The sequence below is a fragment of the Camarhynchus parvulus genome, chromosome 1A (assembly GCF_901933205.1).
Source record: "Camarhynchus parvulus chromosome 1A, STF_HiC, whole genome shotgun sequence".
Taxonomy (NCBI): Eukaryota; Metazoa; Chordata; class Aves; order Passeriformes; family Thraupidae; genus Camarhynchus; species Camarhynchus parvulus.
Window position 1 is genome coordinate 61,048,651 of NC_044586.1, and position 27,098 is coordinate 61,075,748.

At 37.0% G+C, this 27,098-nt stretch overlaps 1 protein-coding gene across 4 annotated transcripts in view; it reads right to left on the bottom strand.

Moving 5' to 3' along the window:
- Nucleotides 1-27,098, bottom strand: part of PCLO (piccolo presynaptic cytomatrix protein) — a 318,722-nt gene that overhangs the window by 87,816 nt on the left and 203,808 nt on the right. For all 4 annotated transcript variants that reach the window (XM_030959381.1, XM_030959382.1, XM_030959383.1 and 1 more), the window contains exon 10: nt 19,955-20,080. In XM_030959381.1, coding sequence (XP_030815241.1) covers nt 19,955-20,080 — 126 coding nt within the window. The remainder of the gene's footprint in view (nt 1-19,954; nt 20,081-27,098) is intronic.

The following is a 27,098-nucleotide window of genomic DNA, read 5'->3' on the forward strand; positions in this document are numbered from 1 at the left end:
GTAGCTTAAAAAAGACAAGGCAGAACTATACTTTAGCAAAGCATGGTCTAAATCAAAGTGCAGCCTGAAACTTTAAAAAAGACTGGCAGGAAGATAAAGAACAGGGTGAAGACCCTGAGATAAGAAAAAAGGACAAAGAGAAATCCAGCAACATTTTCCAGTGTCTCGGAGGGGTATGAGGCAGAGAAACAAAAGATAACCATCAGCTTCTGAAAGTGTGCAAAAGGCACATCTCTGAGACCATCATGTGGTTGTCAATTTATAATCCCAGAGGGTGAGAAACAGGCTCAGCAGTTGGCATCCCTTGCTCTCTGGACATACCAATTGCATATACACATCCTAGTGCTTGGGACAGAATGGCTGCGTTGGAAAAGTGCAACAGAGAAAGAACTAATGCCAAAGAAAAGTTCCTCTTGAACGAGGACCCCCAGCATGCTGAGTCTCTTGGGGCTTCCTGAAGAGGCTGTCCTCACACAGATCAGGGGGTCTAACCCTTGCTCGGTGAATTCCTGGCTGGTCTGCAGCAGGGTCACCACTAAGGGACTACAGAGGCCAATTCAGAAAATAATGGAATAATTAGGATAATTTAAATACTGAAAGCCTCCTAGGAATGAGCAAAGGCCATGGTTATGCATTGCATGCCAATGCTACTTAAGGTCATTTAGAAACAAGAACAGAAAATTTTTGTGACTCACAGTGAGCAAACAGCACTGTTTAAGCAAAAAGTCAAGCCTTAATGAGAATGGCTGAAGTCCTTAAAATGCCAGTCTGTCACATGGCATACAGTGAGATCCTTACTTGATATGTTTTAATAGGAGTGACTCTGTCAATAATCATCCTCTGCACCCTGGGAGTAATTTTACAGTTCTGACATTATGTGATTATTCAAATATAAAGTAGAATTTACACACTATTATCTCATTTGTGAGACTCATGTAACCTGAAAGCTGAGGAAAGTGAATACAAATTTCTGGCCAGTGCTATGCAGTTCTCATCTCCTGTATGTATCTATTTTTCATATAATGCATATAATTCTCCTTTAAAGAAAAGTTTTTTTGGAACTTATGCTCTTTATAATACCAGATAAAGTAAATCCATGATATGACCTCTGAATCAACTTGTTTGTGTTCTAAATCAAGTTTAGCTAAATTTTTCCATTGTTCGAATGACTTCATTTAAATGATCATGTTTTTATGTTTCTCTTGTAGTGGCTAAATGTATTTCTGTACAAATTCGTGACGCAGACATGTCTATAGCTGTAAAAAGTATGCAGAGAAAATTTGTTTGATTATTGGCTGGTTTCAACAGACCACAAGTGAACCACATGTGAAAATGCATAAAATTATCTTATTCTTTTTATTCTTCATCTAATTTTGAAGAGATTTGGAATGAGAAATAAAAGAGCATGGAAAGCAGGATGTATGTCTGCAGGGAACAACTGTCATGCACACATGCATACAGCTGCTTTGGTTTTACCTTCTTTTGGGATTAGAGTCAATGTACCAATTTTTGGCTGTAAAAAGGTACATGTCTTGCCTCAGTAGCTGTCTAGGAATTTTGAGTAGTTAATGAATGAAGAGAAGCAGGTTCCTCTTAGGATGGCTCATCTCAGCTGACACCTTTCTGGAATGAGATGAATCACATCCCTTCTTCCACTTATGGTTAGAAAAAGAGCCCATAATACAAGGTGAGGTAAGATATTTACTTTTCAGACACCTAAAAATATGTGTATTGATTCCCTCCTTTGTCATTTAAAGTGATAAATCTGTCCTAAAAAATGAAAAGGACTTTTTTTCTCAGTTTAGCAAACTGGCAGCTGTACCTTATCAATGAGAAGGAGGAACTGAAAGATAGTGAACCTCAAGTGAAGGGAATTAATGGGGCACCATCAGAGACCGAGCTGTTAGTTCTGCTTCTGCTACAACCAGCCAGGTGAGCAGCACAAACACACCAATTAGTCGCTTTAGTTTCTTTATGTGTTAAAAGGCACAGTGAAAAGATAATATTATTGTACATTAACTTTGAGATGTCCAAGTGACAAGTGTTATTAGTAAAGCTAAGTGCAGCAGAAATCTTACTAACAAGTTGTAGGTGGTAGTACTTGTGAAGTATTAAGGGCTGGGTATTAACTCTCCAAGTTTTGTATCCCTATAACTCGTTCGTAAAGGAATTTAGTGATACATGTTAGACTTATTCTGCCCTAAGAAGCAGAGGTTCCATATGTGCTAGAAAAATGAGAGACATTAATAATTACCTGTTAGAACTAACTGTCATTTTTAACAGGAAGTTGAAAAACTGCAGGATTTCAGTTCTCAATAACTACTTGTTCTTCAGAGTGTAGTGATAAATGTAGGCACAAAGTTCATTTTTAGGAACATCTGATTAGCAACATTAATGATAGTCTAATTTTGGTGCTGTGTTCAGAGCAAAAAAGTTCTCTCATGATGCTGAGGCTGCTCAGTTCAGCCAAGATTGGAGATCCCAAAGTAGCCTTTCCTCAAAGCTCAAGCCGTCTTGCACAATCTGAGTTAGGAACCAAGAATCAAAAAAAACCCCTGATTTAGTTAAATGTGTTTTGTGAGTAGTTTTTATGAGTAGAATCAGAGAGATCTAATCAATCTAGTTATGAAAACTTGTGCACAGTCATATTTAAAAGTGCAGTTCAACTGGCTGCACTGGTTTTGATGGGATAGAGTGATTTCTTCCCACCTCACTGCAGGGGAGTGAGAGAAAGGCTGTGCTGCCTACCAGGGTAAAACCACACTTACAGAACTACAACAGGAATTAGAGAAAGGAAAGTGAGCTCCTGCAATGACTGTCATACATCTCAGTGAGAATGGTCCATGATACGCTACTAAAATTGTCTTAAAAATAATAATATAAAAAAAAATAAATTTCAAGTTAAATAATTTAAAATAATTAATACTCTTCCCAATACCTTAGAATGTAATTCTGTTGGTGTTTATGCATCTTCAACATACTTGTTACTGTCAGCTGAATTTTTTTATTAATATCTCTTTATACAAATTTGATCTGTAGTGCTTGATCAAAGAAGTAGCATTCTAACAAATAGGTTCATTGTAATAAATGTAGAATTCATGCATGACGAAAGAGCATTGCAAATAAATGATGCAAGATTACCCCCATAGTTTTGCCATTCTCTGTAAGGTTCTTTAAAAGAAATTTGAGTGCACAATTACTGAAGCTATTCTGTACATGCAAGATTGGATGGTGATTATCTGGCAGCTATATACCTAATCAACTTCTATGAACACTCACACACATACTGATTAGCAGCAGCTGCTATTTCTTCTCATTATCTACCCTAAAACCAAATGATCTCTTACCAGCCAGTCCCTGTGTATTTATGTGTTTCTTATGATAACAATTAATGTACTGAAATCACCATGTAAGCACCCGGAAGACGGGCAAAACAAACTTATGATACCACATTCCTTGACTGATAGCTACAGTTGTAGAAATTAAATTTGTGCCGCTCCAGGGAAAGCAGTTTCCTCGTGGGAGAAGTCTCTGTTACCCCAAGCATGACAGCAAACACAAGAATGCCCTGCAAGGCCCAGCTTGCAGCTGATGACCACCCAAAGGAGGACAGGGCTGGTAGCTCAGGGCTCACTTTCAAGCCTCCTGAAGGCACATAGGAGCTTTTCTGCTGAAGCAACAGCATCAAAACTCCTAAGGAATAAAACTACCTATGAGATGTGGTTTATGGTTTTGAGATGGGTTAAAAAGATGAGAGTTGGGCTTGATGGAACTGGGTGATGGAAAGGTAGGAAAGGTGCTGGAAAGATGTGTCCCCAGCCCGAGTGCTCTGTGACAATGATGTGGTGCAGGTACTCGAGCTACTGCTCCTGCTTCTGCACAGCAACCAGAAACTGCTGCCCAAACAGGCAACCCCTTGTCCTGTAGCAACAATTGCAATAAACCTGTCTGCTTTGATGCTTTCACAGTCTCCACTTAGCAACTACACTCTAGCCCTAAGACAAACTCTCCCTATTTCTTCAAACTTGTGTGTTTTAATGACATATCAAAACCACATTTAAACACTGAACTGTTACCAAATTGCCAGCATGGCATCCTCACATTAACTTCACTGGGTACTGCAGCAGCTTATTCTCCTTCAAATATATGCCCAAGTGAGATATTGAGCATTATTTTTTAAACTGCCAAACATAAATGTTAAACTGGCATTTCATCCGTAGGCTCAAGCTCGAATGTATATTATGGGTCAATAAGGACAAAGGAGTTTGATCACTTCACTGCTTAATCTTTTAAGACTTCTTTCATTTCAGCAAAGTTATCAAACGTGCCTGAGTCTTTTTCCCAAGTGTCAAATATTAAAATTATTAGTGTAAAACATTGTACAAGATTAAAACAACCATCTCTGTTTTTCTCATGTCAAACCATTAAATCTTCTTTCCCAGGCAAAAGGAGGAAAAATAGCTGCTGTAATTTACAGAACAAAAATTACATATTTTCTTTATTTTACAGAAAATTTAAGTAAAAGGAGCCTCCACTCAAAACTGAGCAACTACATATGTGAAATATTGGGGATCAATTATGTAACAATAGGTAAAAATAAGGCAAAAATAAATGGAAGAAGTAAAAAAAATGCCAACTGAAACTGCAAATTCCCCCAAACACACTGAATACAATGAAAGAGTGAGTCACAAATGATATTGTATCCTTTAGAGATGAAAGTCTTTGAGCAATTTTTCTTTGGTGAAAAGTATGCAAGGAATTGCTAAATTGCCTATGAATTCATCCCATTTCAAAGGCATTTCTTTATCTTCACCACAACTAATAATTACTTTCTCTTAAAGTAACAAACAGATTAATTTAATTTTTTTTTAATAGATAAAAAAAACCCTCTATTGAATTATTGAATGATAATATCATAGAATGCTTTGGGTTTTAAGAGACCATTAAGATAACATAGTTCCCAACCCCCTGCCATGGGCAGGGACACTTTCCACTAGGCCAGGTTGCTCAATGCCTCATCCAAACTGACCTTGATATATATACAATACATTTTAAAGAAAACAATAAAAGTCCAATCCCTTTTTCCCTGTTCATTTCAGTGAATGGAAGCAATAGAAATACAATTTCTAATCTTTTTCCTTCTTTATCCTTTGCTTGGAGGCCTTCAGGAACACTCCTAATTCTACTGGATCTTTCTTCACAGGCAAATGAAATAACCAAACCCATAATGCATCCTGAAATCTGTAAATGTAAACTGCAGATGGAAAATTGGTTTCATTAAGAGATGCATCTCTTCAAAGCATGTAGTTTTACAAATTGGAATTAATCAAACTGACTATGACTTTACTTGTACCACTGAATTCAGTGACAGCTGAGCATAAAGCATGATGTTCAAATTGCAGTTCTAATACTAATACTCATGTTCAGGCTAGGGATGATGCTACTGGGAGGGCAGGCTCAAACAAGCAAGAGGAGATAATGCATCCTGCAACATATATAAATATAATTCATCTATTCAGACATCACAGATAAATATGTTAAATTTATCGTATCTGGTGGCTCATCTGATACAAGAGATATACTCATATATATAGTATATATATAAGAGTATATATAAGTTTTCTTACCTGTTTTGCTTCCTGAAGAACGTGACAAGCAAATAACAGCTTTTTCAGGAATAACAATTATTTGCAGTATTACTCTTTATGGCAGTCATTGTAATAGTCCATAGTCTAACTCATTTTTTCTAATATACTCTGCAAGTGTACAAGTGAAATAAACTCCTTGGGCTAAATATTTTGTTGACATAGTCAACATTTCTACTGAAAGAGATAGCAATGTCCATGCAGCTGTAGCAGTAAACTTGCTTAAGGATGGTGTAGAATAATTTATGTGACTGACAGAATAGCTAGTTTAATTTCACCCATAAACAGATCAGAACACTTAGGTGCAGCAATGTAGTTTTATGTGTTGCTATATTGCTGCAATTGAGGAAGCTGTGAGATGACCCCAGTTCATAAATTTAAAGCCAGCAAATACAGACATCTTGGGGCTTATTAAGTCTTCACCTATAAAAAATGCATATTTCATCTGAAGATATGTGATTAAGGATGCTGAATGAGGAATTCTTCATGTGAAGCATTAACAAATATAGGGAGATAATTTTTTAGATGCCTTGAAAAGAATTCCTGTAAAACACATTCAGAATTTGGGAGCTGGGGGCTGTCCATTAGGTGGCACCAAATTTTTCCATATCTATGAAGAGTGTAGGCAACAGGGAAGTGTTTATCTGCTGTAGCTGTCAGGTGCTCTCCTAGCTAGTCTCCATTCAGAGACAGAACCTCTGAGGCAGCATTGCAGCCCATCCATGTGCACCATTGAAGGGTATTCATCCAGATAGAGCAGTGTGTGCTTCATGCTATCTGCAGTAAAGCTGTTTTTATCATATCTACCAGTCTGCCTGCATCATATTCAACAAGGATCACTGTCATGCTTGAAGGTGTTTTCAGTTCCTTCCTTGGATCTTCACTCCTTCCAGAACAGTGGGAAGTGTTTTTCTTGTCTCATGTTCTCTACAGCTGTTGAATCAGAAGAAAGCCCCTGTTTTGTAACTAATCAGTCAGCTTCTACTGTGTGAATTGCAGAGGTATTACTATCACTGAGATAGGCTGATACTTCTAAGAATAGTACAGTGGTCTGTGAATAAGATGATGAAAGATTTATCTTTTCTTTCTTTAGTACTGTCTAAGATTAAAACTGTTTCTACCTCCCCATTAAGCAGCAGTCATGAAAGTACTTTCCTAGAATTTTGATTCATTTTATCCTCTCTTTCACACACTCAGAAACTCTCAGTTCTTTCTATTCAGACCCATCTGAAAAGTACAATCAGTTAATGTAATACATAACTTTGCTTTAGTTAGACATAAGTCAATCCTTATTTCTACTTAGCAGTTCCAAAGCTGTCTGCATGAGCAGCAAATGTATGAATTATATGGATTGATTCCACTTCACCCACACTATGACAGAACTCATTTAGCAAGTGTAGAGCTCACTCCATGATGAGCGTTGCCTGGAATGACTCATTTCCTTTTACTGTCATCTTAAAGGTTAATTTCATGGGGTGCTGTTCAGCACATTATCTAGTAATTAGGAAATAATGAAACCCTCTGTTCATTGGGGTGACTGGTCAGCATCTGCAAATGGCCCTGTCTTTGCACATGGGCAGGTAAATGGCACTCATCATTCCCATGAAAATACATTCTGTTATTGAACATACATCATGAATATAAATTATGAACATGGGAGCTTGTTTTTCACCACACTGTTTTCCTCTGTTTTTAGCTTTCATTTCCTTTAAACAGATCATGCTAATGCCCTTTTTCTCTCCTTCCTGCTCTTTTTCACCTTTTGCCTGCCCATAAAGTGCAGCCTAACCTTCCAACACAGGCCTGTTCCATATTTATTGTGCATTTTGCAATGCAGTCTGAGTGCACAGGAGCAGTATACAGGTTCACAGGGCTGGGTTGAAGCAACTTGGGCGCTGCTGTGCAATACAGCAGCTATTAGCATTCTTCTGGCTCTGATGAGAAGTGCTCAGAAAGAGGAATTGCCTCTGAAAGTTGAACCCTCATGGAACAGAGCTTATGGGCAGTACCAAAACTAATGCTGCTTCTCTGGGTATCTTTAAAGGCTGTTCCAGACATGCTTCCTCCTGATGTGAGCTGTTTGGAATGGAAAGTTAGCACATGAGCATGCAAAAAGATTGCAAATATTTTCCCTGTGTCTTTAATTTGAGTTTCTTTTAGTAGATGTGTATCACTGTGTCTCTACTCTATTCTTACTCGCCTCTTAGCAAAAAAATTATGAAAAGGAAAGAAAAACAAATCAAGCCAACAGAAAATCCTTCACTCTTCCAGAGTACAAACTCTGGAAGTACTCTTCCAGAGTACTCTACTAGTACAAACACTACTACAGGATGATTGTTCTTTATTATCAAATTACCTGTATAATCTTGAAGGCCTTATGGACTTTTTAAGATTTAATACTTCTTGGTTATTGACATGCCCTTTTGGTTTAGCAGCAATGAGTCTCCAGGGAAAGGTACCTTACAGTCAAAATTCATAGGTATATGAATAATATTACATAGGTAAGTGGATCTTCAGTGGAATTCTTCTTGGCATTCAGAAGTAGGCTTAGAGCTGTAGCCTATTATTCTGTGTCTTTCTACAAACTTCACTAAAATTGCAAATAACTTTTTCCTTTACTTCTATACTATCAAAAGGCAGACAGTTTTCTCCCAGCTTTTCCATGTGAAGTCTTACTATTACTCAAAAATCCAATTTAAGATCTGAATGAAAGTATAGAGTTCTTCTATACATTTTATTTTGGACTGACAGTGCTGACTTCCAAAGAGAAGGAATTTTCCCATGTTATAAATGTAGGAATAAGGTACTTACTAGACACAAAAGATTTGTGACATAGCAGTACACTAATGAATAATCCCCTTTGTTAATGTAATATATCAATAAAAGAAAAATCACTACGAATGAGTATCGCAGTTCTATGACTGGAGCATTTCATGGTTCCATTGGAAATAATTCTTAAGAAAGCTCCTTTTTTCATAACTACATAGTCTGGGGAATAACAGAAACACGTGCAATAATGCCAGGGGAAAATGTACATGGGATCAAGAAAAGGTGTTGCACTTCTGCATAATATTAAGACATAAAAGTACAGTTCCCAGAAAGTATCTGAATAATAACTTAGGCCTTATAATTTGGAAGATGGACTAGTTGAAAATCAGAAAGCAAGGTCCAAGTAAAAACAAAATGGTCCCAACCACTTGTTTTTAATGAAATTCAATAGTAAACACCATTTCAGACTCAGCTCTCCTTAGAAGCAGAAGTATCTGAGCAACTCAACATCATCTATATTGGGGAAGGACCAGAACTGAGGTTTCTTGTTCCCTTAGCAGGTACTGAACCACTGCATTTCCACATAAAAGCAGTCAGGATCAGCTGCACCATATATATGATGAGTTGGAAATATTCTACATGTTTCAAATGCAGTGTGAACCGCTGCACAGATGCTGTGTCCTTCCAGACTTAAGCAGAGCTCAGACCCTGGAGAACATAGCTGCTACCTACCCATGTCTGCCAGACACCAAGGTTGGCTGTCTGAAATCTCTTTGCCTTCAAGTGTTTTACATTTTATATTCTAGTTTGATTCTGTGAAGGAAAATGTCAGTACATGCTGACCCAAAAATGCTCATTCCACCACATACCATTCATGAAATTTGATCTCCAATATGCAGAGGAAATAGCTATACTATAAATTTTTGTCATCTTACTGATTTGAATGAAACTGTTTGAAAATCCTTGCATTTTCTAATCAATTAGATCCCCCTCAACCACCCCAATAATGACTAATTCAGTTTTTCCAGAAGTGATAATATTTAACTACCTAAAAAAAATGTTTGAAAAGTTGCCTAGAACATATTAATGTACCTATAAGGTAACTTCACAAGTTCTCAAATGAACCATCTTTTTTAACATTAAATTATTAACAATTCTTCATAATGATTCTTTTGGTCTTGGAAGAATTTGCACACATTTACCTAGAAAGTATTTTGAAATAACAAGTGACTAAAGAAATTCTGCTTCCTGCAGTACCTAGTTCACAGGCAGAAAAATGCACTCTCTATAATCCTGTTTGCTGCTGAGAACTATGGTTTGCAAACAACCCATAGCCTGCCCTGAGAGGCACTGACAGGGGCTGTCTGTCCACCTGGCAGAACAAACCCTGAGTAGAGACAATTCACCTTGGGCCCTGAACCTTTGCTATGTTTTACATCAGTATAGCATTCCACAGAGTGGCCAGGTTAGCCTAATATTCCTGGAGATTCAGATTTCAGGAATGGTATTGAAGGTTAAAATTGCTACATGTAAACACAGGATATTTTAATACACTTTTAGGAATCCAGTGGCAGGAATAATTCTCTATAAGGACATAGCTTTATTTAACCTGTACTTTAAGATGACCCTCACTTTGATTTCACTAGATTTTTTTTACTGCAATCACATCAAACTGCCAGTCTGCAAGTTCGAGCCCACAGTAATCTGCACAATAGGAAATGGAATTAGAGTATTTTTAGCTTCCCAGTTCACTGGGAAGTCACTACCAAACAACACAGCTCAGTGGTTATGCAAAAGGCTTTTTCACACTGTAGTAAGATGTTTTTCTGGAATGCCCATGTATGTGAGCCCAAATAGATCTTGTCCCTTATAAACATCAAACAAAAATGTCCTGATTTTGTTTTATGAGATGTGGCCCAACATGCCTAAGGTAAGCCTGTAGAGTCTGAATTTTAGGCTTTTAGTGAGACAGTTCACCTAAAAGAAATACCTATCTCCCTCATAGTGAATGGAGATGGGAGGGTGCCTTTGATGGCTTTCACTGGTGAGACAAATTGGCCTCAGTTTAGGCTCTGAAGGATTTGCATTTGCCTGGTTTCTTTGTAAATCTACTGCACAGAAGCTGGTCCTTGAAAAAAGAAGACAAGAACCAGAGCAATACAGGCACGTATCTTTGGTGCTCCAGGCTGAAATTCAAGTCCCTGTTATCAGTCTCAGCAAGCAGCTAGGCAAAGGGGCAGGCACAGTGGTTTTATGTCTCTGCTTGTGCTATTTGCTATCAGGTATAACATGATCTATAAATATCTATTTTAGCAATCCCAGACAGACTGCCTGTGTTTGACTAAAGATGGTACTTTATCCCTGAATATCTTGGAAGCAGTAATCAAACCCATCTTCTCTCCAGCATTGCCCAAACCAGAAAAGCCACAGACCTCTTGCCACCTCTGCCAGTGTGCATTGGGAGTACTGACACAGGAAATGCACCTGCATCTTCCAAGGAAAACACATCCACTTGATTTTAATACAGTATCTTAAGAATAGTGAAAGAAGGAATTAACTCTTCTATGGAGACAAATGAGCCTTAAAACTACTCACAGTGTCAGAATACAGCAGAAGCAGAGTAAGTATTCAAGAGTAAGACACAAAGACTGGGACCACTTGGATGGGTGGTATCTGTCAATGTCAGAGGAAGAACCACAAAGCACCTGTGATGTGTGTGATCCCAGAGGACAGCAGAAAATTGCACAGTGCCAGCAGGAGCCAAGAAAGCTCTGTGGGCAGCCTGATGACAACGCTGCCTGCTGCTCTACCTGCTGTGCTCAGAGAAACAGGGCTTCAGGCACATTCTCTGGAAACATGGGTGGTGCTTTCCAAGAAGTGGATATTCTTTCTAACAGGAACTGTTCACCAAGGTCCTGAAAAATAACTGCTGCCAAAAGCTGTGCATTTGGAAATTACTAACTGCATAACTCCACATAAGTACTTTACAATAGCTAGTAATAGTTTCTGATACAATCTTGGTGGAGTGTTATTGAAAGCTAGTTATGACATCAATGGCATTTACCAGTGACCTTCCACAATTTGTATTTAAATCATCTGATGAGTGTTTTTCTCATGACCTTTGTGATGGTTCTTCACTTCATTAGCTCTGGAATATCTAGTGACTGTATTTGCCTCTTCCCTCTGATTGAAGCATCCGGGTTATTTTTCTTGTTAATTTTCTTTCCATAAATCAGACTTATCTATTTAAGACTTAAAAAACCCCTACCCACAGTGGTGTTTTGATAAAATTATTTCTTTGTTACTAGGAATCCAAGTTCCTTGTGCAATTTGTATAATATGCTTTTTCTGGCAAAATTGATTTTCATCAATAATTAATTGCTCAGGTTATTTTCAGAGTTGTTGATCATAAAGAAGGTATAAACTATAGTATTTTATATGGTACATAGCAAGATTAAATGCAAGAGTGAAAAAACTGGTAGCTGGCATTATGCAAGGGGCCATATTTTTATTGGTCATGATATGTTTCCATTTAATGCTTCTTTCCCATAGCTTTATTTATAAGTACACCTTAAGTTTCACCTTCTGCTTTAGATTAAGATCCTAAAAGCTCAGTCCTTACAGCTGCTTAACTACTTCCTAGATGCTAATTACTCTCTAACATCTCTTAAGTGATTATTTTTGTTGCAGAAAAATCAAATATACAGAAATTACATTCTGAGCAGAAACATTACAAACTCATATTACCTGTTTTATCTCATTGAAACTAATATTTTAAGTATATCAGAAGTTTTCTAATCAAGTATGCTTGTAGAACACCAATTATATCATTCTGACAACATAAGATTAAAATTCCTTAAACTATATCTTCTATATTTTCTAAAGCAGGGGAAAGTGCTATTTTCTAAGTGTGTTTCAACCACCACAAAAGAGATTTAGTAAATAAAGCTGTGCTTTAGTAAATAAAACAGTGTTAGAGTAACCAGCTCTCAATACATTTCCAAGTCAATTGTTTATACTGCAATTATTTCTACTTTCACTTCTTTCTATAAGTGCCACACAAGTACTGAAACAATTCTCATTTTTTTCTGATAATTCTCATTTCTTTCTCATATCTCAGCAAAAGACCAAACAAAACTCTTGGAGCAGCTCAACTCCTGCCATATTAAGAATGCAATTGAGACCACTGTCAGTGGGACAGCACAGGGAACAGCCAAACCAGTGTGATGAAGATTTCTGCTTTTTTTTCATTCTGGCAAATACTAGGTTAATTCCAACATGGTAAGTGATACACTTTGGCAAGGTGTCCTTTCTACTAACTTAATTTCCTTTAAAAATTAATTTAAAAATATTTAAAGTAATCTTTTAATATATTGAATGTCCATTGCCATGCTTAACAACAATAATCCTATACCTCTGATTGTTACCTATGAAAAAGAACTACAAGGCAGAGCAAAATACATGGATGAGAAGAGCACAACTACATAAGTTATGATTTACAGCTGAGGGAGGGCATTTTTTTTTGTTTTTTTTTTAGATTATGTCCTTTCTAAAGAGCTGTAGGGAAAAGCTTACAACCAAACAATGGCACTGCCTGTTATTGGATTACCTGTATAGGTTGGATATTAGGAAAAAGTTTTTTACTGAAAGAGTGATAAAGTACCAGAATGGCCTGCCCAGGGAAGTGGTGGAGTCCATCCCTGGATGTGTTTATAAAAGGACTGGATGTGGCACTGGGTGTCATGGTTTAGTTGAGGTGTTGGGGCATGGGTTGAACTCGATGATTTTGAAGATCTCTTCTGACCTTGTGATTCTGTGATTTATTTTGTGCACATTATCTTTGAGAAAGCCAGTTTCTGCTGAGACAGAGAAACCTGAGCCTGTAGCCCAGGGGATATGCTCAAAGCAAGCTCTCTTCTCTTCTGACCCAACAGAATAAGCATGGACAGCAAAATAGATCACCAAGTCTAACACTCAGAGAATAGGGTAAAGCTGATATTTTTTCCCAATGTAGTGATAGATTAAAGCAGTCAAACTGCAAAATGGAAGTGCAGGATGGAAAGATTATTACTGTTCATTTAAGACTTGTATCCAGTTTTCTGAGAATTATTCTTTCCCTTCTTGTGTTCCTTTTAATTTCGTTTCATCATTTTCCAGCTTCATCATGCCATCTACTTTTTGCCAGAAATGTAATTATCAGAGGGACTCAAGAAGGGATGCTGGCTCTTCACTATCTTTGCTTCATGGGGACTGTAAAATCTCTTTTCATTGTGATGCTCCAATCAATGTTTCCAATTTTAGCTGTCTAAACAGCAAGCAGTGCTCACTACAGTATTTTAAAACTCGGGAAGACCTGGTTTCTATTGCACTTCCCACCAATAAATGACCAGCCAGTGACCGATAAAAGATCAGCCAGAGTTACGCTTGTGCTCATCTATAACTCAGGGATAAGAGGGAAGTGTGACAAGGGTAGAGAGAAGGACGGTGACTTACTGCTTCTGTTCTGGTTTTCCAGCTATTTAGGTGCCCATGACCATTCCAGTCACACTGCATTTTCCAAGAAACATGCAAAGCACGTCTGTGATACGACAAGAGACAGCTTTGATAAGATGGACAGCCATTACACCTGTACTGCCTTTGCAAAAGACCTTCTGAAACAGTCTGGCCTTGCTTTTCAGCACTTGGTGTTATCCAAAGTAGCCCAAAAAAGTATCAAAGAACTTGTTAACATAAAATCTATTAACATTTTCCTTATAATCCCTTCATGGACTGGTCAGTAATCCCATTGCCTCCCACTGTCCTTCTGAGAGGACTTGAAAGAAATCATGTGTTTCCAATGCCAGTAAATAACAAGCTTTAAGAAGACAAGGACTTAAAAACTTGAAAAGCTATGATTAAAAATTTATGATCTGAAAACACATGAAGGGATGTGTTTTCATGGGCATGGCTGAAGTGAAACAGATTCTGGAAGCTACCTAGTTGTCACTTTTAACTGGAGGAGTGAGAAGGCTACCTGTATTCAAAGATGTCATTGCTCAGAATTCAGGAAAATCTTTAAAGGTTAAACAACGCTTCTAATATTCCAGTAGCCTCTACCCAATATTGATTATGGCCAGATTAATCTTATTTATACTAGGCAACCAAAGTGCAGTTAATCATCTCCCCACATTGGCCATCTCCTCTCTAGTTTGTTCATTAGCCTTATTTACATTCTCCTCTGAGGAAGAACTGTAGATAGTATAAATACACTTTTTCTCCATTTAATGCAGACTTCTTTGTGCATGAGGAGTTGCTTAAACACCATGAACATGTTGGCTGTCTTTCAGCTTCCATGTGCAGCCTTCCCCAGATTCAAAATTTCTACCAAGGGCTCTCATATTTCTTAGCCTCTCATATTTTACTCTAATTTCTGGGTGGTCAGCTGATTGCTATTTTGTAGTAGATTTTTACCTAACAATGCAGCTGCTCTCTTTATCATCATATGTAAGTCCTTATGCCTTTATAATAATTTTCCTTTTGATTAACTGCCTGTTCTGGAAATAATGAAGAGCTGTGCTAGCCATACTTGAACACATATAGAAAAGAGTCCCACTGAACTCTGACTTTTTCTTCTCTGCCTTTGAAGAATCTCTCAGTATACATCCTTCCATTATGAAGTGTGATGCTTGAAGTGAACTAGGTGAGAAGCCAAAGTCCACACCATGGGTGGGAGCTGTAGAGCATTCTGGTTAAGGCAGGGCTCTGACAGGGCTTCTTGGGTCTGCTTTCTTCTGTGAACTGAAGGTGGGGAGCTAGACTGCTCTCTGATGGAGGTTATCCAAATAGCTCTTTTCTCCTTTCCCCTCTCATATTTTGATTTGGATGGAAATCACTTCCCACTGGTCTAGATGTGGCCCTCTATTGCCAGGAGCAGCATGTTGTTTGACACACCCTGTTCATCTCATATGTCAGTTTGGTGTGGAAAGTTGCTTGGTGACAAGCAGTGTACATGTTCTCTCTACTGGCTCCAGATTTGTGGGAAAGTATTTTTGCTGACACTGTGGCTATGGTCTGTGGATCCCAGAGGTCATAAGCTGTGCCATCCCATGAAAATCCAAAGGAAGGCTCTAAGTCTCAATCTGAGGAATGATTCTAGTGTTATTTGACCCCATATTAGGGTTTTAGAGAGAGTGAGCTCTGTATCAAAAGTCTTCTTACAGAAGAAAATTGTGACAATTGAATATATGAGAATATGTATGAACTTTATGCATGAGGGGAAAAGAAACATGAATAAATAGGGATAAGAGGAAATAGGGAGACCTCAATTTAATTTCCTGAAGGCATCTTAAAGTTCTGAGTTTGCAGTTTTCTAAAGATGAAAGAGATCTCTGGCATTCCCAAAGACCCACTCATTTAAAATACTTTCCTGGGGGAAACCAGCCATGTGGCCTGGGAAACTTTCAGCCTTCAATTAAAGGCAATCAACAAATTTAGAAAAGTTGAGCATCTCTTTCTTAGCAGGTGAATCAAATCCTAAAAGGTGCTGAGCACCTTTAAGAACTTATCCTCAATATTTAGACTTTGATGCTGAGGATATTGTATGTGCTTTTACCTACTCTTGAAGGCAGGTGGCTCTGACAGGACCCTTACAGTGTTTTCATGAGCAATGTTTCTTGCATCCTGAGAAGAGTAATTATTAATTTAGATCAAAACAAGTGCTAAAGGATTGGACTGAGAGGAGGGCACCATTAATTAAGATCATATCTAAGATGGAACTCTCCAACAGCAGTGCAGTTTCTCTGCCCTGACCTACTTAACAGCTTTAACAGCTCTCATTATCTTTCAGTATCTTATGTCTATCAGGTAGTTTTTCTTTCAGGAAGTTCTATTTCTGTATTTTTCATGACAAGATTTTTTGTCTTCACTATATATGATTTTCCTATTTTTAAGCTTGAGAAGGTATATTTTAAATGATCCATACATATTAAAAATAGACATGCACACATAAGGGCTCAGGACAGGTTAAGAGAAGTCTGACTAATGCTGCTGAGTGAGATATAAGCAAAGGCAGTAAGATCACCACAAATCAAGTTCACCATAAGTTTTTTACCATGCTAGTTTACCAGAATTTCTAGAAGACTGGAAAGTCAGGGAATGTCTTCATCTCAGTGAGCATCAGATGACCTAACCATTGCAATACAGCTTGTCTGGCTTGAAACCTTGGAGTAAAGACACCTGTTGTTATCAGTTCCCAGGTTCTCTACTCAGCCTATTGAAACGGTCCAATCAGAAAACTGGAATGCTGAGGGCATCCAGAAAACTTGTAAGAGTACGAAACACACATAAACATTTCATTTCTGCTCCTTACTCTATGTTCTTCTGTTTCTGAAAAATGCTGGCTGAAATGCCACTCACTCAGTGGATTCACCAGGTGGAATAGAACTGAACTGTTTCTGTCAACACGAGGGGGAGCACAGACACATCTATCAAATTGACACAGTCCTTGCACTTGATGAGCTCGGTGGAATGAGTCTTCCACCTCCAGTTTTTGTTACGCCAGTGAGTGATGAATCAGAGATATTTTTGACATTTGAAAGCAATTCAAGGTGAGAGAACCGAGAAGAGTGGTATTTGCCAGTCAGAACTATAAATAATTTTTTCAGCACTAAGACTCCTCCAAATCTTTTTAAATAGGCTAAAATTTTATGTTATTCCCTAAGGATAGGAATGCTATCTCTGTGTCATTTATTTATATGCAGTCATACAGAGAACAGGTAGGAGTTTGTCTTCCTTCATACCCACAATAAATCCATCCTTGTTTCTTGTGCTATTGGTAGGATTTTCAGACTTGACCCAGTGTTTTTAGAATTAGAGGAGTTAATTAAGTTGATGGGATTTTTCAGAGTGATTCATGTTCTTAGAAAGGCTAATGAGTCAAGATACTAACTTGTAGTGACATTAGTATATGTTTACTTGATGGCTGTTTATACTCTTAACTTGTAGTCACACAGCATTTAATCAGGAAAAGTGACTCATGATTACTGAAAAAAAAAAGTAATGCATTTACAGATAATGACATACAAAGTTTTCTTTATTTCTTCTCTCTGTGAAAAAATAAATAACTTTAAAAGGAAACAGCAAATAACTTGAAAAAGGAAAGAAGGCCAGCTTCTGTTTTCAGAGATGTCGGTAAGATTAGCAGTCTGGCTGGATTTACACAGATCAATATGAGAATGATTGAAGACATCAGTGGATTTTAGCTCTTCTGAGGGGTAGAGGTTAAATGGGCACCAGCCATATTTCCACTAAGCCAACCACAACTCACAGTGAAGTAGAAAAAATTCTTTGTTGATCCCTGATAGCCGTCTAAAGTAACATAAAAAGTAAACTAGATATAAAGGCAAGACCTAAAGGTGACCAACGGTGAGAGGAAATGTTTGTCTTGTATGTCATAGTCAAAGTGCATTCATTTTTTCTCTCTAAGAGAACATTTAACACATCAATACTGAAACATATTCTGAGACATTGTGTAGACAAATTCTACAGATGAAATATAGGGATTTTGATGGAGTTGATTTATACCAACTTATCCAAGTCTAGGATACTTTTATAAAGGTTGGATGAGAAACACGACTGAACATATGATGGGAGAACGAAACAAAGGAATAAACATTTTACTGTCATATTCATCTTCCTATAAAATAGAAATAAACCTTCAAAATATATTATGTGAACAGATTAAAAAGTAAATTTCTATGTCATATTTCTCCTGTAGTTATTGTAAATCCAGGATGTTCTTCATCACTGCTGAAATTAACCAAATATGGTGACTAAAGAACTGTTTTAAACTTCAATTTCCAGAAAATTTCCTGGCAAAATAAACCAAAAAAATTACAGATAATTCCAATCTGTAACTGCTCATTCTCTTTCTTGAAATGTCCAGTCTTGGGGAAATATTGAATAACCACATTTTCCTCTTTACTTGCTTGGTACTGAAACAAAGCATGTGTGATCTAGCACAGCTATGAAAGACCTACTTATTTGTACAGAGGGAGCCAAAACAAATACTTGCTTCAAAACACACAAAATTAAGGTCAATTCTTTCATCATTCATGCACAAAAAATAACACTATTCTATCATTTGATGAGTGAGATACTACCCATTAAAAATGAATATCAGGATCAACTGCATAGGCCAAAAATAAATATATTTCTTTTTAATTTTCTGTTTAATTTCAGTGTACAATGGGGTTTGTGTCCCTTTGGGTTTTTGGGTTTTGGTTTTTTTTTTTTTTTTTTTTTTTTTTTTTTTTTGTTTTGTTTTTGTTTTTGTTTTTTTTGTTTTTTTTTTTTGTTTTTTTTTAATATCATTAACATTTTGGCAAAGAAAACACCAAGGATGAAAAAAGCTGCAGGGTGAATGCAGGTGACACTGTTTTGTAATATCCACAGAATAATTAAACTATTCCTTATAAATACATTCTTTAATCATTTTCTGCCTGCAAAGTGCTTTTGATTAAATCATGATTTTTTTGCTTGTTTACCATTCAGAAAACTTATGTGAATTGAATTCTGCCTGGAATAACTATTCTTCCTACTTTTCTTCTTTTGTTATTTTTCCCTAAGTACATACTTTTATTTAAGAAAAAGAAAAAAAAAGTTTAATGAGTTGGACACAAATGTGCTCTTTTCTGTCTATGGGCAGACTGACACTTCTGGTGCATACGGATTTGTAGAAGGGAACTAGAAAATAGCTATAAAAAGATAAAGTTATAAAAAGAAGGTGGCATTCACGTAATCACAGAAATAAATTGTTAGACAGAATGATCACATTGCAATAATCCTAGAAAATGTATTGATAATGAAGTTATCACTCCACTTAGCTTTGGTAGCCTAAAGGATGATATGAAGTTGAATGCAGTTTTCTGAAAGCCAATTAAAGGAGGAAGAAACTTCCAGTTCTTGAAACAGAGGTCTAAGGTGAAATAACTGCTTTTCTGTGGATACTTGTTTTTCTCTGTTGCCTGTTGGGGCAGGTTGGATGGTTACCTTAAATTGGACAGCTAACATTAGGTATGACTTATAGGGGACTAAGAAAGAAAGTTAGTGCATGTAAGTGGGAGACAACTGGATCTGTTTTACCTGTGCAACTAAGAAATATAAGTAATTTCAAATGGAAATTAAGTAATATAAGAAATAAAACTAAGAAATAAAAGTAATTTCAAACAAGGATACTTAGATGATCAAGATTAAAGGTTAAAGATCTTCAAAACCCATGTCCATGATATAGGCTGATGACATGTGACCATGAAGACATCATGCTGACACATATTACTGAAGACAAATCCTAATAACGCTCATTGTGGCAACTTTCCTTGGCCATAGAAGCCATAAAATCACTTTCCATCAGGCCTTTTCTGCTTTAAGCATCATGGAGGTGTAGGTCTCATTCCTTGCAGAAGATTGCATCCATTGCGCAAGAGAAAATGTGTGTTATAAATAATCATAACAAACTCCCAACAGTGCCATGGCTTCATCTTTTAATAATGCATTTATCTTACCTTCTATAAGCTTCCCTGTCTGCTCTGCATTGCCCCCAGGCAAGATCTTGGCAATGTAAGCTCCAATTTCCCCACTGCTTCCTGGAATTTCTTTCCCACCTACAACTCGGATTCCTAGTCCGTTGCCTGTGATCAAAAGAAAGAGAAAACTTTGAACAGAAATGAAGCAATGAATAATTCACTGGAAGGAAAGGAAGAGAACAAGTCATCAGAGGCTAGTGAAGATGTCCCAGATAACTTCTGTCTGTAGTTGGAAGATCAGGGTTAACTGCAGTCACATCTGATGCTCTTCTAAAGACTTAAATTTGGGAAGATCTTGAGCAGCTACTGCATGACTGACATAACACAAACAACTGAGTTATTAAAAATTACATTGAAGCTTATCCTATCTTCTTCTGACAATCTATTTGCAATATTTATAAATTGAATTAAATTGCTGGAAATTCATCTGAAGTGTGGATTCAAAGGATAGCTTTATCATATGCCTACAACATGCATGCAATTTAGCTGAGAAATTATAATATCTGAGCTTTTAGAATCACATAATTATGGAGACATTGACAGAGATCCTTGAGCTTGCTCTTTCAAGCAGCAAAGCATGTGCATTTACATGAACCTATATTTGGCAAATGCTATTACTTTTCTTAAATATTTGCTTTTAATTGACATCTTTCACATCAAAGGATGTGCAAATTAATGGTGGCAAAAGCATACAATAACTCTGTGTAAAGCATCATTAAAACACATATTTTCTTCCTTTTAAAAGAAGTAGAGAGATAAACACATTTTCATCACTCATTGTTTCAGCTGGAGAGAAGCAGATCACTAGCCTCTGTACAAAATAATAAAGGGGAAAACAAAAGCTTAAAATATAAAGTAATAAAATAAAATAATCTTATACATTGCAAATTTTTCATGTTATTTTTCTCTTAAAAAAAACCACAACAAAAACCAAAACTTCCTAATTAAACTACTAGTTGAACTTCTTTTTCTTTGAAGAAAATTCCATATGAGATGATTTACACTTTGGTCTGAGAATTAAAAGGCTGATTTACCCATGTTTATTGTAATGGCTAAACAAAATATTTTTCAATTGATTAATTTCGTAAGCCAAACCTGCTGGATGATTAGACTAATGTAGAAAGGTCACCACACCACCAAAGCAAAGCTTTGTCTTTTTAGATTAAGGCTTTTCCTTTTCATAATGCTATTAGTGTTTCATAAGTCAGCCCTGAGTTTCTTTAAGTACAAGGATTACCACATTGCATTTCTGACAGAAAAAAATTTTCCACTGGTTTTTCTATCCCAGTTTAGCTAAATCTATATACTTTTTGCCTCAGCTTTCCTCATAATTAGATATTTTCCAAATATTTTCTTTTAGGAGAGTGATTTTTCCATTTAATTGGAACAAACTGTGTTAATATTTTAAGTTAAGTACCTTTTTTCAGTGCAAATTGGAACTTTTGCACTGGTAGGTAAAGTATATTTTTCCTAATTTGATAGGGAAAGAAAAACCACCATTCTAAGGATCATGTCCTTTAAAAAAATTAGACAATACAATTAAAAAAAAATAAGTACCTCATTGCATAAAGTGAATGCATACACCTATAAAAACATTTAAACATAAGTCCACCCTGAGAACTTAGAAATTCGTGTGGGCTGCACAGACGACTTCTGCAAGCAGTATGAAAAGAGTCATTAATATGTTTATAGATCTAAAGCTCAAAACTGGGGACTATTGAGTTCAGCAAATCCAAGAAGCAACTATTCTTTGTACACAACACACACAAGCCAGGACACAGTATCTTAACTCACACAGTCAACACATAGAATTTTAAATATATTTTTCATCACAGAGGGGAGGAACTCCTCAGAGTCAGGATTTTATCATGATGTACAGTACTGGCATTTCTATCCTCTCATAGCTTATTTGTGACAGAATGAGAGAAAACTAGTTTGTCATATAAATGAGTGTATGCTTGATTTCAGAGGCATTCACAGGGATACCTATACTAGGGAACTGAAAATCTTGGCTGATATGTTTGTTTAGCTTTTGAAGGGTTTTGTCCATATTACTGCTAATAAAAGAAAGTACTTTTCATGCTATTATATGGTTTTTTTTTTATTCTGGACACTTTAAAAAGGGCTTGTATTTTATATTTGTAGGTTTTAGAGTGAAATGTATAACTGACCTTATGGATAAAGTAGAGGTATGCTTGGTAAGGAAGAATCACAGGAGTTGGTGAGTGTGTGATTGTGTGGGTTGCAAAAACACTACTAGAAAATTATTTAAATTACAATTCAAATTCCAATTACAGTTAATTACAAAGCCTTCATTCCTGGTAGTTAGAATGAATGAGCTACTTTTCACCCAATGAGCTCTAAGTGCTGTGTTCTGGTTGACAAAGAAATATTGCTTGGGTCTTGCTGTTATTTTTTCATGTAAAGATAGGTTTTCAGGCCTATTCATATTTTATCTATTGAAAATATTGAGTTTACTACTACTGTTTGAAATTACATTGCCCAGTTTATAACCTTGACTGCAGATAGTTTAAAAATACCCATCAGACACATTCAATTATGCTTTCTCAGATATCTTTTCCCTTGTTTTTCTGTTGCTTTTATTTTTGAGTCTTAATTTCCATCTCTCAGGCCATTTTGATATAACCATACATTAATCTTCCTCATTTAGATTTCCTGATTAATAAACTTCTGTTTTCTTTAGAAGACACAGGACCAGTAAATCATCAAAAAGCAAATCACTGTGATTTGAATAAGAGAAGGCACCTTTTTGAATTATGAGTATAGATTTCCATGAAAAATATATTTAGGAGAATATCTCTTCAAAGGGAATTTTGCACCTAGAAATCCAATCCTTTTTAGGATGCTTCAAAATGAGAAGACAGGTAATTAATTAAAACTGTTTTTACTGATCTCCCAAGGCTGTGATCCTACTCTCCCATCTAATCTTAACTAAAGCTTCAAGATGGAGCATGCTAAGCTAAAAAGACACCCCAAAACCCTACCCCACCCAAACCAAATATACAATAAAATTTATAATGATAAACTTTGACAAGATTGATCATGCAATTAAATTGGTTTTATACATTGATAAACAAACAAATAAAAAGAATACTAAATCACTACAGTTGGCTTGTAAGCCACTGATTTATACAGCTGAATATATGAACAATCAGAGTTTGAAGCTTTAGGTCACCTGCCCAGTGGATGATGGGAAGGTGCTGGAAGTAGTTTTTCTGGATTTTACTATGCCTTTTAATGCTGGCTCTCACAGCATCCTTATGGATGAGCTGTCCAGCTGTGGGATGACTGGGTTCACAATGTTCTTGGTGAAGAACTGGCTGAAGGGCAGAGCTGAAAGGATTGTAGTGAATTAAATGACATCTGGCTGGGGACTGGGCACCAGCAGTGCTCTTTAGGGATCAATTCTAGGCCAGATTTGTTCAATATGTGTGTAAAAGTCTGGATGCAGGAGTTGGATGCACCACTAGCATGTTTGCTCACGAGAAAAACTGGGAGGTGCTGTAGACAAGAGGCCTTTCAGAGGAATCTAGATAGACTGGAACACTGGGCTGTGATTAGTGGGATGAAATTTAACAGGTGGGAATGCTGGATCCTGGACCTGTGACACTGGGCACAAGTGTAAGCGGGAGAGCAATGACTGCAAATCAGAGAGGGATCTGGGGGTGCTGCTCAGCTGCAGCTCGGTGTGAGTCAGCCAAGGGGACAAACCCTGTCCTGGTGGCATCAAACACAGCATCACCAGACAGTCAAAAGAGCTGATTGTGCACTGTGTCCAGCATTGGTTCAGCCTCACCTTGAGCTCCATGCACAGGTCTGGGCCCCACGATTTGAGAAGGATTGTCAAGGTCCTTGAGTGTGTCTGAAGGAGGGCAGTGAGGCTGGTGAAAGAGCTGGCAGGAGTGTTCTGTGAGGAGAGTCTGAGGGCTTTGGGTTTGTCAGGTTTGGAGAAAAGGCTGTGAGAGGCAACATCATTGTCATTCCATCTTCCTGAGGAGGGGAAGTGGAGAGGAAAGTGCTAAGCTCTTCTCCCTGGTAACCAGTAATAGAGCTTGTGGGAATAGTTCAAAGCTGTACCAGGAGAAGTTTAGGTTGAGAAGGTGGTCAAAGACTGGAACAGGCTTCTGCAAGAGGTGGTCAATTCTCCATGCTTGTCAGGGTTTAAGAGGCTTTTGAACAATGCCTTTAACTACTTTTACTTTTCTTCCACCCTGAATTGGTCAGTAGCTATAAGATTTTTGTAGGTACCTTCTGACTGAAATACAGTATTTTATATTTCATTGCATTCCATTCCATTCCATTCCATTCCATTCCATTCCATTCCATTCCATTCCATTCTCTGCTAGCAAAGACTTCAAGTGCTTAATAACTGCAGACTTATTTTTGTGAGAAATCCATTCTTGGAGGAAAAATATTGAATGGCCTTTTCTTGCTTTTTGGAAATTAACCAACTCTATGGCTTTCAAAAAGATATTTTGCTTGTCATTTCATATCCTTCCAGGCACCATGAACTGTTTCAGTGATGCTATTCATTACATGTATTTATATATATGTGCATATATATTTATATTTGTATTTATATTATATATTATCAGTAACCAAGAACCCGCTACTCATAAATTCTGTTACTGGTGACCTGGCAAGCATTACTGCAAATGCATTTTCAGAATTCATCACTCTTTTTTCCTTATTTCCATCATGAAGTACTTTCTGTCCCTTTAGATATATTTATTCTGAACTTCTGTAGCTCAAAGTGTCTCAAACACTATGAAATCCTATCTCCTTGTATTCTTCATTGTGTCACAGTAGCAACACAGCAGAAAGACTGTAATTTACTTTGCTGGAATATGCTGACTATAACCTGAGCTCTGCAATTACAATTCAGTCCTTTTTGTCTCTTACGGAGATAGTAAAGATCAGGCTGTAGCCAATCTGTTGCTGTTGCTCTCAGGACACAGGGAAGATCATGAAATCTTACCATCTTTTCACTGCTTTGCTGAGCAGCTCCATTATAGATATTAGAGTATAAACAGTCTAGATTTCCTGGAATCATTTCAGCATCCAAGCAATGTAAATTAATTTTCCAGGGATCTTTTCTCTCATGAAAGTAAATAGCATTCCAGCAGCAAATGCAAGGATTGATTATGTTTAATCATCATATAGGTCCTATGCAGTAGCAACAACTTCAACAAATGCAGGAGAATGCTGGGACATGACTCAGAAGCTCTGTGCAAACATTGTTCATGTGTTAACTCAAGCAAATATTTCCTCTGGGCTAATTTTTGAAAGTATGAAACCATTTGTCTTTCTAATTATATGAACAAGGAAAGTAAAGAAGGAATTAGAATGCACAACAGATTTTCAGTAATCACACATGTTTGTGAGAATTGGCATAGCAAACTGTGAGTGTCAGCAGCAATCTGACTTTTGTCACAGTTACAAATAGAGCTATATGAATTTTTAATAGACTTTTAAGTGACTGAACTTTAAGAAAGATATTAAAAAAGTGCTATTGATTTTGATTTCTAAGAGCCTTAAAGTATACCCTTCAAGTAGCTGAAACTCACTATTTCTGTAAACCCATGGTGATTTTCACACCTTCAGATATTGTGTGCTTTGAAACTATACAGAAGTAAAATGGGAAAAACTGAAATGAGCTTAAACTGCAAAATGCAGGGCTAGAACACCTGTCTCTGACTACATTGAAATGGGAGGTATGTTTAAATTTCAAAATAGAGATTAGATGTTGTGTTTCAGACCCAGGAGCCAATGCACAGACTTGTTGAAATATATTTTTCATCACTTTCTAATAATACAAAAAATTCCCCAAACCAGAACAAAACCACAACGGTGAATTAAGGCAAGGAAATACAAGGGTGATCTTTTCTTTAGTCAAGGTCCAATGGTAGCAAATGCATGAGAAGAAAGCATGCAAATGAGACATTAGGCATGAAAGACTTTGCAATGTGCCAATGTACCAGGTTATAGCAGGGATCAAACAATATGAAGCCTTTCAGCACTATTTGGCTGTGAATGGAGACAGAACATACCTTCCTCCTGTGTTCATTTACTAGACATTATCTCCTCATTCCTCCTCCAGCCTTATCTAGACCAGACATATGCTAGGGTGCTGGTAGGCCCTTATCTGCTGGAACAATTTTACACCCCGTTCCATTGTCTGTATGGAACAGAAGGCTCAAACACATTAAAAACATCAAATGACGTCTCTTGGAAAGCTCAGAATTAAAAGCACCATGAAGAAATGCAAGCTATTTTTTTGAGACATTGTAGTGGTGATAAAGCAATCTAAAATCTGGAGAGCACAAAGAAAGGAAACATGACAAGGCAAACAAAAACAAGTTTACTCAGGAACTTAAAAACAGCAGGAAAAATAATGTGTATAATGAAATCCAGCCTAAATTTTTATTTACGTCGTTATTCTTATGCAATTCCCTGGAATATGATGATCCATAAAACATGATGATCCATATCAGAGGTTGGTTGTCTATATAGGTACAGCATTTTCAAGAGTGTCCTCAGGAGAATTGTTTTGGTGCTTCTAGCAAAATTAGCTTCAATGAAGTTGTTTCCTAGAAACATGATTGTATCTACTCAGCTATTGCATTTCTTGGCCATTGGCAATTAAGGCATAAAATACACATGAAGTCAGATCAGGAGCTGATGAAATTCAGATATATTGCAGTTGTTTTAATAGCACAGCATTGATTTATATCAGCTGCAAATCTGCTTCATGCTGATGTGCACACTGGTTATTATCCTGAAGGATCATAAAGTGTTTTATGAATTAGCTTCTTGAAGCATTTATCACATCTACTTGAAAACAAGATAAAAGTCTCATCTTTTTGGACAATCTGTCACATCAGAATCTATGGTGCCATCTATGGTAGAGTGTAGCTTTAAATCTATAAAATCCCTTGTAGGCACTGAGTTTCATCTGTGTTTACTGATAGACACCAATGGCTCAATAGGTGCCACTGACTGAGCTGAACTTCCATGGAAATCTGGGGCCTTTACTGAACTCTAACATTCAGTGTTGCAGTGATCTGTTTATGCAGCCTTTTGTGCATGACAGCTATGAAAA